Source organism: Dipodomys merriami, unplaced genomic scaffold, assembly GCF_024711535.1.
Source record: "Dipodomys merriami isolate MVZ:Mamm:240054 unplaced genomic scaffold, mDipMer1.0.p SCAF_12, whole genome shotgun sequence".
Taxonomy (NCBI): Eukaryota; Metazoa; Chordata; class Mammalia; order Rodentia; family Heteromyidae; genus Dipodomys; species Dipodomys merriami.
Window position 1 is genome coordinate 41,645,341 of NW_027202493.1, and position 13,959 is coordinate 41,659,299.

Consider the following 13,959-nt stretch of genomic DNA (forward strand, 5'->3'; position numbering starts at 1 on the left):
GGCCTCATGTTTCATAGGCAGGTGCTCGACTGTTGAGTCACAGCTCCAGCCCCCCTCTCCCTTTTTGGGTCTTCCTGCCTTGGTGCCTATCTGGGCTGAGATTGCCTACATTAGGCTCTCTGGCCATGGCTAGAATAACAGGTATGTGCCCCTGTGACTGGTCAAGAAAGGAGATGAACTTTTCCACCCCGCAAGCCTTGAACTACAGTCTTCCTTATCGCAGTCTCTCATGGAGCTAGGATTGCAGGAATGAGCTACAGGGACCCAGCCAGCTTATTGTTCTTGAGAAAACGTAGCCATTTGTCAGTTTAATCGGTTCATTTCATGGGAGCGAAATGGCAAGGTCGAAATGGAAGATCATCTTCTGTATTATTCAGCCTGTGGGAAGCAGAGCCAGGATTCAGACTCCAAGGTGACTCCTTTCTCTGAAGGCTAGGGTGGGGTTTCATCCTGAGAACGGCTTCATTCAGGTTGTATTTTGATCATGTGGGAGTCTGGTATGGCTGCTGCCGATGCTTTCTGTGTGTGGGACACAGGGGGAGCCAGCCCTGGGCAGTGCCTGGTTGACCTCATTTGAGGGGTGGACACCCCTCTTAACCCCCTTCTCTACCCCAGCCTCAGAACTGGAAGCAGAAGATTGAAACAGCTATGTTGGCTGAGGAACAGTCCACACCAGGAATCCAAATCGTAGCGAGGACTCCTGATGCTGGACGGGATGGTCTGGGGCATCGTGGAGCACATGGAGTGCTGTGGTCAGTGGCCTGTGATGACCACTTGTCATGGGGCCCAATCCCGAGGGTTAAGATAAGACACAGCATTGTAATCTGGAGTCTTAAGAGTGGCGTCTGTTTTGGCAGGTAGACTCGGTTGTGGATGTTCTAAAATCCCAGCAGAATCTGTATTAGAAAAGTAGTCAGTGGGGGCCTGGAGGATGGAGACAGACAGATTTGTTCTAGGGAATTGGCTCATACAGTTCTGAGCTGGTAGGTCCGACACCCACGGGCAAAGCCATCAGGGTAGAATCCTGGGAGAGACAGTATGGGGCCACTTACACCTGAAGCTGCGTGGAGGTAGAACCCCCCTCGCTCTGGTCAGTGTCCTCATGTGAACTGCCCAGGCCCTGAGAGGTGGGGAATCCGGTTTGCAGTGTGGTTTCAGCCACTGGGGGATGAGATCCTGAATCTCATTTTCAGCCATCTGAGCTCTGAATTTGTAAGACACAATGGGGTTCCTTCAACTTGAATCATATTGGTGGTTCTTGACCTGGGATTTTGGAGTCCTGAATTCCTTCTCTTTCCCACTTTACCCAACTCCATTAGGCACATTAACTTGATTAACAAAAGAAAAAGGCGTTCTACCTCATCAAGTCTACATCAGAACCTTGCATCTTATTAGTATTCGGTGTGGAGCATTCAGTTGTGATGATCCGTGTATCCACTGGCTCTGTGGCCAAGGTGTATCCACTGGCTCTGTGGCCGAGGTGGGCTTCTTTAGTGTAGATAGCACAATTGGTGCCTTTAGAGTGTGTTAGATTAGCAAGTCAGTTCCAGCAACCTCAGATTTCATTTCTTACCAGGCCACACTGAAAGTTCCATTTCTCACCAGGCGTGATGGTCCCAGCACTGGAGAGGTGGGGAGGGGAGTGGGGAGGGGGGGAGAGCCAGGAGGATGTCAGGGGTGAGGCCAACCTGGACTACGTGGGTAACTGACTCCGAAGTGAAGAAGGATGTTCGTTTTATTCCTTGGTACCAGAGTCTGCCAGCACAGTCTGAGGCGGTGGAGCTATGGAGAGAGGGAGAGTGGGGAGGGGCAGGGGTGCGTCCTCCCCACCCAACGGTCTTCTCACTCTGCTTTTGTGCCTTGATGGTTCCATTGTCCCCGCTTTGGGTTTGTCCTCCCGCTTCATGCTCATGGGACATGACTTAAGTCTGGGAGCCAGGAGCTGTCAAACATTTCTAACGCCAGCCCTGCATTTCTTCTTCATGAATGCACTGGGCCCAGGCTGGTTTGTGAATAAACATCACTGGCTAGTCTGCTGCATTCTGGCTTTCTTAGCCAGCCTGCCAGAGGCTGACGGGGTCACGCCCTTCAGTTTAGACGTTCCCTGGAGAAGGAAGTCCTGAAGCTCCAGCCAAGCGAGCGCCAGCGGTGTTCAGAGCCGCGCGGAAAGGCCAGTGAAGCCTGTGCCTGGAGTGTCATGATTAGGGGCAGTCGTTTCCGGCGTGCAGCTCTCTGCCATCTGTGACCCCACTGGGCTGTGGCCGCCCGCTGTGTGGAGCTGGGGTTGGGAGAGGAGCGCATGAGGAGGTCCCAGGGCGACAGGAAAAGTGGGGACAGAGCCCCAGTGTGCACACCCACTCTGCTCACCTTGGACTGGTGGGGCCCTGCGGTCTGCCCTTTGGGACTCAAGAACAGTGGCCAGATCAAGAGGCAGCAAGGCTCTCTGAACCCCTTGGGGAAGCTGACCGAGCAAGGAGAAAGGAGCCACAGTCACTCTTGTCTTCTGGTTCCCGCCCTACCTGCCCCTACTCCCCCCCCCCCCCCATCTTGGCTTTGCCTGGGTGCGGAAGTCCTTGCTCAGCTCTGCTCACAGGAGGCAGGTTCTGGTCAGCGGTGGCCTTGGACGAACTGACCCGGTTCTGAGTTTCCCCAGGCTGAAGGCTGGGGGTCCAGCCCTTTGTCCAGATGTTCCTCGACACCCCCCTCTCCCCCCCACTGTGGGCAGCAGCCCCTCCTCTGCCTCAGAGGGTGGGGGACGCCGCTCCAAGCTTCAGCTGACCGTCAGGCCATCTTTCCTTCAGCTCTCAGGAATCTCTTTAAGGTGAAGAAACCAGGAAACCTTGCAGCCCTTTCTTGCTTGTACAAACTTTACCTCTCTGCCTCTGGACCTGACCGGGTCAGAAATGAAGCCCTCTCCAGACTGAGTTGGATTTCACCAGCTCTTAAAGCGGGAGGACCTGTGAGCGCGCCGGGCCTGCGTGTCAGGAAGGACCCGACGGCTCCAGGCTTTGCCATTCTGCTGCCTTTTTCCCACTTAAGGGGAAGCCGATGCTGGCGCAGGCTCCTCTTTGTACCAGCTTCTCCCTGGGGAGATCAGGACGCATCCTGGTGCTTGCTGCCCAGGCCTCTTTCTGGCCAGGGGCCTTGTGATTTCTGGAGCCCTCCCTTCTGCTTGGGGATCGTTTCTGCTTGCCTGGTGAATGCAGTGAGCTGCCGGGACCTCCATCCGGGCCTCCAGCTCCGGCTGGCTGAGTGTCCGGCCACTCCTTCGTGAAATTCCTGCGGCAGGAGGGAGCAGCTCTGAGCAGCCAGCTGTCCTCAGAGCTGGGCAGAGAGGGGCCGCCGAGTATTACCAAGTGATAAGCCTTTGTGAAGACTGTGGAGAGGAAGGGAAGCGCATTCCTGCCTGAGTTGGCGATCGCCTCGAGGGCCCTGGGTTTGGAAGCCTTGACCCGGTGGGGGAGGAGAGGAGGAGAATTTAGATGATCCCAGATCAAGTTCCAGCTCTGGCGCCTTTAATGAATAAAGTATTAGGCCATTGAATCGACTTGACACGCATGTATTGAGTGCCTCGTCCGTACAGGCAGATAAACTACCTTCAGGGCGTAGAGTCAGAAAATTAAAAATGGGGAGATCACTGGACACAAGGACGGGTTCTGAGGCAGGTGGCCCGAGGCCTGAGTTTGGTCCGTATGTTGGGAAGGAGGCACTGGTGGCTCACACCTGTCATTCTAGCTACTCAGGAGGCTGAGATCTGAGGACTGTGGTTCAAAGCCAGCCCGGGTAGACAGATGCAGGAGACTCTTTATCTCCAGTTAACCAGTAAAGGGCTGGAAGTGGAGGTGTGGCTCCAGTGGTTGAGCACCAGTCTTGAGCGAGAAAGCCAAGTGAGGATAATTTAGTCCTCGAGGGGAGACAGGCTCCTCATGCAAGAGACATCAGGGGAGGCTCATGTTTATGACGATCATTCTGGAAGTGTGCTGGACAGTGGAGAGATGGGAAGGCACTGGGAACACGCACTCATGTCCTGTGGGAACAAGCCGGGCGCGGCGGCGGTGAGGCCTGGCTGCGGGGAGAAGGCAGTGAGCTCTGCCACTTGGCCTAGTGGGTCGTTGCCAGCTTCTGGCTCACTCTGAAAGGCCGGCGGAGAACGTGGCCGCGCCGCTGGAGCTGGGGTTCTTTCTGGAACACTGTATTAAGGGGCCTGGCTTCCAGAGACGAGAACCCGGATAGTGTAACTGCAACATTTCGACTCTCATTTTACCAAGTTGCCTGGGGATCTGGTGTCTCCATGGGCAGTGTCCCCAAGGTGGGGGTGAGGAGAGGTGGAGGGGGTGGGAGGTGGGAGAGGGGACTGGTTAAGTTGGAGCAGAAAGGGCTTCTGGTCCCTGAGAAATTTATGTCCCAAAAGAAGAGTGTGGACTGGTTCTTGGAAGTTGGGTGTGGTGTGCACAGCTGGGCCCCGGTGGATTGGGAGGCGGAGGGGTGCAGGGAATTGGACCACCACCCTGGACGCGCAGGGCCGCAGGGAGAGCCCCCTGAGCGCATGCGTGGAGTGTGGCTTCAGCCGGCCAAGCCCTTCGACTTGTGTCGTCCACATCCTCACGTTTGGGACAGGGATGGTGAGTGTGGGCATGCTCGCAGACGGGAAGTGAGGCCTGGGAGGGGCGGTCGGGGCCTGAGCCTCGTGTGTTCTGCCCATCAGGAACTGTGGTTTACGGAGAACCCATCACGGCCAGCTTGGGGACCGACGGCTCCCACTACTGGAGCAAGAACTGGGCCAAGGCCGCTGCCTTCGTCACCTCCCCACCACTGAGCCCCGATCCCACCACTCCAGACTTCCTCAGCTCCCTGCTGTCCTGGTAAGTGGAGGCAGGGGACAGGTTCACAACCTGTGTTCTCAGTCTCTTCACACCACGCTGACCCAGTGGGTGGTAGCATGGCAGCCGGGAGCAGGCGTGTGTGTGTGTGTGTGTGTGTGTGTGTGTGTGTGTGTGTGTGTGTGTGTGTGTGTGTGTGTGTGTGTGTGTGTGTGTGTGTGTGTGTGTGTGTGTTCCTCTGAATGAGTTGAGAGGGAGGATTCCATCACCTCACATCAGGGAGTCTCTGCCAGGCAGCCAAAGGGGCTGAGGTGGTATCAGGACCCCCGCATGACTGGTGGACAGACAGAGCGTCATGTGACATCACGGCCGAGCTTTATGTCCCGTGTCTCCTCAGTGGGGACCTGCAGGTCACCGGCAGCGCCCACTGTACCTTCAACACCGCCCAGAAGGCTGTGGGAAAGGACAACTTCACGCTGATTCCCGAGGGCACGAATGGCACGGAGGAGCGGATGTCTGTCATCTGGGACAAGGCTGTGGTAAGGAGCCAGTGCCCGCCTTGTTACCCGCGTGGAGCAGACTCTGACTTTTGGGGGAGGTGGGATATGTAGGCTTTTCTATTGGAATGCTTTAAAATAGAAGCACAGGTTTTGTTTCCTAATACACTTTTGCTGTCAGTAAAAATCACACTTGGGTGCTATCCTGGGACTTGAACTCAGTGCTTGGGTGCTTTAATCCCCGACCTTTTTTGCTTAAGGCTAACTCTTTGCCACCTGAGACACAGCTCCAGCTTATTGGGTAGTTGATTGGAGATAAGAGTCTCACAGATTTTCTTGGCAGGGTTGGCACTAAACAGCAATTCTCATATCTCAACTTCCTGAGTATCTAGGATTGCAGGTGTGAACCACTGGCACCTAGCGTGTTACTTCCATTTTTTGCTGGTGTACAAGTATACAAGTGTGTGGTAGGCTTGAGTGTGTAAGTAACATTACATCATACATGTCTTTAAAAAATATGTAATATAGAAAAGGGCCATCTTTTTAAAATCCTTGAAAAACCATCCAGTGCTACATAGTAATTACTTGCAAGATTTTGGTGGAATGTTTCTGTTGTTCCTGATTTTACTTTTTTTTTGTTTGTACTGGTCTTGGGGCTTGAACTCAAGGCCTGGGCAGTGTCCCTGAGCTGTTCGGCTTGAAGCTAGTGCTCTACCATTTGAGCCATAGTTCCACTTGGGGCTTTTTGAAGGTTATTTGGAGATAGGAGTCTCATGGACTTTCCTGCCTTGGGCAGGCTTTGAACGGTGATCCTAGGATTACAGGCAAGAGTCACCACTGCCCAGTTTGTTTCTGAATTATTTATACTCACATGAGAATCCTTGTGGGCATGTTATTTGGGCACATTCTTATTTTATCAGCAGAAGAAATTTCTTGAAGTGCCATTGCCTATCAAAGGGTGTGTACAGATTTTTAAGGGTGTAAATAGGTAAGGTTGCAGTTCCTTCCGGAGAGATTAAACCACTTCATACGCAGTTTTTTCCGAATGGCCATTGTGAACCAAGAATGAAATCACTGCTGGTTTGACGAGGGGAATTTTGAGTGTCTCTATGAGAGCAAGTGTTTTTTGCTAGCATATTGGCCTTTTTTTTTTTCCTCTCCCTTGCAACTATTGCTCAGTCACCCTCACCCATTGGTCTTGGAGTGGGTTTGGGAACGGAAACATCTGAAATGTGATTGGTCCCTACCGTCTACCTTGGGAAGCCAGACACAGGCCTGAGACTCGGGCTGGGGGTCTAGATTCGTGCCTGTGCTCTGATGAGGCCATCTCAGCGGTGGTGTCAGTGTGCAAGCATCACACTGCCAACTCTCCAACGTAACCTCGGGGTGTGTGTGTGTGTGTGTTCCTCAGGTCACCGGGAAGATGGACGAGAACCAGTTTGTGGCTGTGACCAGCACCAATGCGGCCAAAGTCTTCAACCTTTACCCCCGGAAAGGCCGTATCGCGGTGGGATCTGATGCCGACCTGGTCATCTGGGACCCCGACAGCGTGAAGACCATCTCTGCCAAGACACACAACAGTGTAAGTCTGGTCCCCGTGCAGGCAGACCCGGGGAAGCAGAGTCCCGGAGGAAATGTCCCGGCATCTCTTCTAACTTGTGATTTGCTGAGAGACAAAAACATTTTTCTTTGGTCAGAGGTCAGGAAGATTGTCCCCCTCATTCGGTGTCTGAGTGCTGGGAGTCCCGTGGCTCTATGGGAGCCCCGTGGCTCTATGGGAGCCCTGTGTTTCTATGGGAGCCCCGGGCACAAGGTTAAGGTGTGAGATCTAACGGACAGCATGAAAAGAACGCGTGCCCCAGAGAGATCTAAGGGGCTTCAGGCAGAGGTGCTCTGTAGAGCGGGACCTCTATTTGAAGGGCTTTTTTTTCTGGTGATACTGGTGATTGAATGCAGGGCCTCATGCCTGCCAGACAGGTGCTCTACTACTTGAGCCACACCTCTAGACCCTTTTTTTGTTGTTGTGGGCCTTGAACTCTGGGCCTGGGCGCTGTCCCTCAGCTCTTCAGATCAAGGCTAGCGCTCTCCCACTTGAGCCACAGCACCACTTCCGGTTTTCTAGTGGCTTATTGGAGATAAGAGTCTCATGGACTTTTCTTGCCCAGGCTGGCTTTGAACTGTGACCCTTCAGATCTCAGCCTCCTGAGTAGTTAGGATTACAGGCGTGAGCCACCAGCGCCAGTTCCTAGACCCTTTTTATGTCGGTTGTTTTTGAGGTATTCCCTTGTTTTATGGGCCGGGCATCCCCATGTTGCTGAGGATGACAGGCGTGCCCCACTGTGCCCAGCCAGTGGTTGAGATGGGGTTTTGTGAATGCTCATGCCCAGCTGGCCTTGAACCGTGATTTCCCCCCATCACCTTCCCACATAGCTGGGATCGCAGCTTGAGCCCCTGGGCTTGGCTTGAGGTAGGCCGGAAGGGGAAGCCGGAATTGGATTCTGGCTGCTGTCCCAGAGGACCCGGCCAGCGGGGATGGGCGCGTTCCCCAGGGCTGCACAGTGCAGTGCCGCTCTCGTGCGGTCCTGTGCCAGGCACGAACCCTCTCACTTGGGCAGAGAGGTGTGGGTGTGGCCCGCTGGGCTCACATCCGAGTAGCGCTGCGGACGCTGCGTGTGCCCCTGTCCCTGGACGCACGGGACGCTGCGTGTGCCCCGTCCCCTCAGTTCTTCCTCTCTGTGCTTGGGCGTTCGCCGTGGCGGGCCGCGGCCGCACGCTCCTGCGGTGGTCTGAAGGCGCTGTCCTCCCCGCCCAGGCTCTGGAGTACAACATCTTCGAAGGCATGGAGTACCGCGGCTCGCCGCTGGTGGTCATCAGCCAGGGCAAGATCGTGCTGGAGGATGGCACCCTGCATGTCACCGAGGGCTCGGGCCGCTACATCCCCCGGAAGCCCTTCCCGGACTTCGTGTACAAGCGCATCAAGGCCAGGAGCCGGGTGAGTGTCACAGAGCAAGGCCAGCGCCGCAGGTATTCCTGACGCACCCTGGGTGTGAACGCCGACATAACTGTGTGTGTGTGTGTATGTGCGTTGGGCGGGTGGGTGGGGGTACAGGAATGAGGCGAACCTGATCCCGATTTCCAGAACTTAACACACTGGTGGAGGAGACCAGTGTGGCCACCCTCACCCGTGGTAGAGGAAGATGGAGTCCCAGAGGATTGAGTTATGGGAGCGGGCATTTGGAGTTGGGTTTCAAAGGTTAAGTAAGCGTTTGCCAACCTAAAGATGGGAGACAGAAGAAGTGGGTAGGGGAATGCCAGGGGCGGAGGGCACAGGGTGCCGCGGGCGGGGCAGGGCCACAGCTGAGTCTGGGGACAGCGGGGCAGAGAAGAGACCGAGCTGTAAGGGATTTCAGGAAGAGTGAGACTGGAAAATCAGGACGTGACATTGCACCTCCTTCTAGAGGATTCTTCTCGGGGCTAAAGTTCCAGTGCCTTACAAGATGTGGGTTCTTACCATCATCCAGCCTGGGCCCGGAGACATGGGGCTGTCCTCCACTTGTCCTGCTGTCCCTGTCCCTGAGGAGAGGCCCCATCCTGGGCATCCGGGATAGGAGGGAGCCATTCCCTGGTGGCCTGCGTCACGGGCCCCCCATGTGTTGCAGCTGGCGGAGCTGCGAGGGGTCCCCCGTGGCCTTTACGACGGACCCGTGTGCGAGGTGTCGGTGACGCCCAAGGCCGTGACGCCCGCCTCCTCCGCCAAGACCTCGCCCGCCAAGCAGCAGGCCCCGCCCGTCCGGAACCTGCACCAGTCTGGCTTCAGCTTGTCTGGTAGGGCCGGGGGCCGCGGGGGGGGGGGGGGGAGTGGGGAGTGGCACGAGGAAGCTGCCATCCTAGCCACGGTGGAAAAACACGAATAGGAGGATCGTGTTCCAGGCTGGCCTGGCTGTTTCAGTCCACAGCCCATACCAGCCGGGCTGGAGGGCGTGGCTCCGGTGGGGGGCGCTTGTCTAGCCCGTGCCAGGCTCAGAGTTCAGATCCCAGCGTGACAAGGAAGAAAAACAACTGGAACTTGCGCTGTGTGGCGTGGGTTCCCCGTGGCCGGCCACTCACTGCGGCCTCTCTCTCCCCCTCTCCAGGTGCTCAGATCGATGACAACATCCCCCGCCGTACCACCCAGCGCATCGTGGCGCCCCCGGGTGGCCGCGCCAACATCACCAGCCTGGGCTAGAGCCGGGCCGCAGGCCGCGGGGCGGGGCGGGCAGCGGAGGACATTCCCAGACTTCCTTCTTCCTTTCAGTTCCCCCCACACTCCCCCCTTTTTTTTTAAAAGAGCCTGTGATAGTTGCTGTGGCAGCCAGTTCCTGGGGCTCCCGCTGGGCCCCCCCTTACTCCATCTCTTCCTTGGAGTTTCTGAATTTACTCTCCACATCCACCACCACCACACCCAGGCCAGGCCACGCCTCCCACACGGCCGCACACCCCCAGCGGCCCCGGCCACGCGGTGCCCACAGCGCCCTCTGCCGGACACCTCCCTTGTCACCGGAAGCAGTGAATTGCCCAGAGCTGCCTTTTTGGTTTGTTTTGTAATTCTTTTTTTTTTTTTTTTTTTTTTTTAAAAGGTTTTCTTTGTGGGGCTGGGGAGGGCTAGGGCTGGAGGAGGGTTTTTTTTTTTTTTTTAATACTAAATTGGAAAGTCTAATTCAATATTAATCCACGGGGCTTGAACTGGACATCCTAATGATGCAATTATATAACCATGGGCCGATCCAGGGGGCTTGGCAAACTCTTGTCCCTCCAGAGAGGCTCCCCATGTCTCCACTGCCTCCCTGTCGTCTTCTGGGTCAGCTGCTGAGAAAGGACAGGTTTTCATCTTTGGCCTAGATTTTGCAGCAGATTAGATCTTTTGAGGGTTTTGCTTTGCCATTCTCCCTCCCCGCGCCCTCTCGTCTCTCCCTGGCTCGTCATTCGTGACTATCTTCAGATCCCCGGCTCTCTCTCTGCGTCTGTTCCAGCCTCACCCTCCTGCCCATAGTCCTGTGTTGTCATGATCCCTGGATGACTGGTGCTAACTGCCTGTCTGCCGCTAGTGGGGGTGTGAGTTGGAGACTGGTCTCCAGGTGCAGGCATGGCCTGGCTGCACACCCCCTGTGGGCTTAGAATGGGGCCATGCACAGTGCAGACTGGGAACAGGTGAAGGTCCTGTGTGTTGCTGGTTGCTAAAGATGGTGAACCCTGTGAACACGGCCCTGTAACCCACACAGACACCCTGACCACAGGTACCCCAAGCCTCAGCCAGGGTGTGCAGTGACCCGGGCCGCTTTCCCTCTGAGAAAGTATCTTAGGGAGAAAACAGCAAATACCTTCTTTTCTTGTCCCATTATTTCAAAGGTGTAACATGATAGAGGAAAGTCTTTATCAACATAGAAAAACCTTGGAAAATTTGACCCACATATATTTTATTGACTGATGCCTATTATCCTAGCTACTCAGGAAGCTGAGATCCAAGGAATGAGGTTCAAAGCTAGTCTGGGCAGATAGATTTGGGAGACTCTTGTTTCCAATGAAACCTCCCCCTCCCCCCAAAAAAGCTGAAAACAGGTGGCAACTCAAGTGGTAGAGCGCCAGCCTTGAGTGAAAGAGCCGTCAAGAGCTCAAAGCCCTGAGTTCAAGCTGTAGGCCTGTGTGTGTATGCCCAGACACACACACACACACACACACACACACACACGCACGCACGCACGCGCACACACACACACACAGGGTGAGCAGACGCTCACCTTGGGACTGCAGTGAAGACAGTGGGACAAGTGGGCCCCGTGGCCCCCTGGAGGGCCGCAGGTGTGGCCTCTTGGTGTCGTGGTGACACTTTTTTTTAGTAGCTGGCTCCTTTTTATCCTTGCTGATCTTGAATTTCTTTCTGAAGGTGTTTACAAGTCCTCGGAAGCAAAGCTAGGTTTGCAGGCATTTCTAAAACCCAATGTGTGGTTCATCAAAAACAAGTTCATTCTACCCCCTCGCTCACACTCGATCTCATACATGTTTTGCCTTTAGGGTTCTGGGGGTGGGCTGGGGAGGGGCTGGTTTGTTTATTTGCTATTTTACTGGTAAATAGCACTTTTTTTTTTTTGAAAAAGAATTGGTTGACTTAATATATTTGCCTTTTGTTTTGTTTTCTCTCACCTGCACTTCGAGGAAATGTGAGCAAGTTGGAAAATCAGTTTTTGTTTCAGCTCTCAGAAATACACGCAGCTCTGCAGTATTCACTGGGCTTCCTGTTTCCTCCTGTCCCGGGTTATTTGGTCGTGTTGATCGTGTTCTTGAGAAGTGATTTCAAACCTGAAGATTTCCGCAGGCCGTGTGCGCATGTTTACCTGTTGGCTTGCTTTCTGTCTGTTCAATGAATGTCCTGTGTAAATGCTAACATAAACCGACAGCGACTCAGACCTGAGCGGCTGCAGCGACTTGACGCTCTCAATCCGTGTAGGTTTAACGCTAGATGGCTTCCATCCTTGCCTGTGGTTGTGAGTCAGTGGAACACCTTTCCCGGCTAAAGCTAACCTCGTGTGCAGCCGGAAAGGTACCTTTGGTTTTTGTTTTTGTAACCACTGTCTTAATGGCAAAATAATTATGGTAAAGAACCAGTCTCGTGTTTATTATTCCCCGAGGACTCTGTTATATGACTACGGAACGTCTAATAAAGCAAACTGTGTTCATTTCAGGGCTGTGTCTGTATCGAGGTGCCCACCAGGCACCGGAGGCGTGTCCAGAAGGTTCTGGGCCCGCACGGCTTGCAGTGTCCTGGTCCCAGGGAAGACCTGGCCTCAGTCCAGGCTCACCCAGCTCCCGGCCTGTGGGGCGCCCAGAACCTGAGGGTCAGAAACCTCCAGAATCCATCCCCGAGAGGCCCTGGGCCTCCCTCTAGAAGGGCTGCAAACCTGTTTGCGACAGTACTGGCTGGGACAGCGCTGGGCATGGAGGAGGGGGGTTCCCAGGCCCGGCCCTGGGCTTGTCCCGCTGGTTTACAGCCTGGAGGGGCCCCAAGGGCTGCGGGCATGAGCCACGCCCACCAGAGGCCTGTCACCCCAAGCCACGCCCACCTCAGGCCTGGTGGGCACGAGCCACGCCCACCACAGGCCTGTCACAAGCCGCGCCCATCACAGGCCTGAGGGCGCAAGCCACGCCCACCCAGGTCTGCAGGCACCAGCCATGTCCACCAGGCCAGCAGGCACCAGCCACACCAGCCCCAAAAGGTCTGCGAGCTGGGGCGCCGCCCGCCCCCGAGACTGGCAGTCGGGTCTCCGTTGCCCACGGTCACCTTTCTCAAACTGAAAGCTCAGCAAGATCCTGTGCTTTGGGCTCCTTGGACCCTTCAATGCCAAATGATTTCCATTCCTTTTCCTTTGTTTCCCTTGTACATACTATACTATCGCAAGATGGCATCTGACATAACACACATGCCAAATCCTACAATTTTGTTAATTAGAACAAGGATGTGAGAAAAAAAATATATAAGTGAATACGAGATTGGCGCATATATAGAGACATACTGCATACACACATAGCTACGTGAATGCCTCAACATGCAATTTGAGATAGTGTCTCACTGTATAGGGTACAAAGCCTGGTCCTACCTTGCCTTTTGAGGGCTGGTATTAATCCCGCCATTACGTCCAGCCCACACGTTATTTTGTTATTTTGTTATTTTGCAAATGACTTCCTAGGCGTCCAGAAATGATAGAAATCATTGTAATTAGATAATTAAGATACTGACTGTAAAATACATAAAATGGATGATGGAAGGGACTGAAGACTTCGGCAGAGATCCAGAAATAGGTCCCAGAGATCTTCCTCCATCTCTCCATGTAGCTGCCTACCTGCCGCTTCAGTAGGAAAGCGATGAGACTACTTAATGAATACACTGGTTGAGTTTGAAATGCATATACTCCACGATCACTTCTGAAAAGGCTCTTGCTCAGGAGGGGGTAGGTAAAATACTAGAAAAGAAGGCTGCAGGTAGCTGGGGTCAGGAAGGAGAGCATGAGCAGATCTGAGCCTTGCAGAACTTGCAGAAGGGGCTGTGTTCTGGTTACAACACAGACGAAGGGACAGATCTGCATTCCGGTAATCAGGAAAGCTGAGAGCCTTCACCACACACACACACACACACACACACACACACACACACACACACACACACACACACACACAGCAGGAGAACAAATATCAAGGGAAATGAATAATTTCAATGCATTCTATAGATTCTGGGACAGTTGTATTGACTTGGTAACAAAAATGAGTGCATGTACACAAGTCTGTGTAACGAGTTCCTTCTGAAGACCTCAAAGAAATACATATAAAGTTAGGTCAATGAAAATGCTTTGAACAGGGCCAGGAGGGAGACGCCCATACGTCATCATCCAATTAAGATTTGCCTCCCCGGGGGGCGGAGGCCCACAGGACAGTGCCAGGTGCCGGGGTGGGTGCCCTGAGTTGAAGCTGAGAATCTGGCTTCTGCTCGGTCCAAGGAAGGAACATCTGGAAGTGTCAGAGATGATCCAACTCAGGCTTAGGAAGTTTCAGGATTAAATAATATACCAGCACTCACGTGATAGGCTGGTGGCCGGGCCTGCGTGCGCTGGACGCAC

The 13,959-nt window shown here is 54.3% G+C and overlaps 1 protein-coding gene across 2 annotated transcripts in view; it reads left to right on the forward strand.

The window, feature by feature from the left end:
• The window catches only part of Dpysl2 (dihydropyrimidinase like 2), a 78,600-nt gene extending 66,568 nt beyond the window's left edge, over positions 1–12,032 (forward strand). For both annotated transcript variants that reach the window (XM_070016707.1, XM_070016708.1), the window contains exons 9-14: positions 4,706–4,862; positions 5,218–5,359; positions 6,729–6,899; positions 8,130–8,309; positions 8,977–9,142; positions 9,451–12,032. In XM_070016707.1, the coding sequence (XP_069872808.1) occupies positions 4,706–4,862; positions 5,218–5,359; positions 6,729–6,899; positions 8,130–8,309; positions 8,977–9,142; positions 9,451–9,542 (908 nt within the window). In that variant the 3' untranslated portion in view covers positions 9,543–12,032. The remainder of the gene's footprint in view (positions 1–4,705; positions 4,863–5,217; positions 5,360–6,728; positions 6,900–8,129; positions 8,310–8,976; positions 9,143–9,450) is intronic.
• Positions 12,033–13,959: the final 1,927 nt, after the last annotated feature.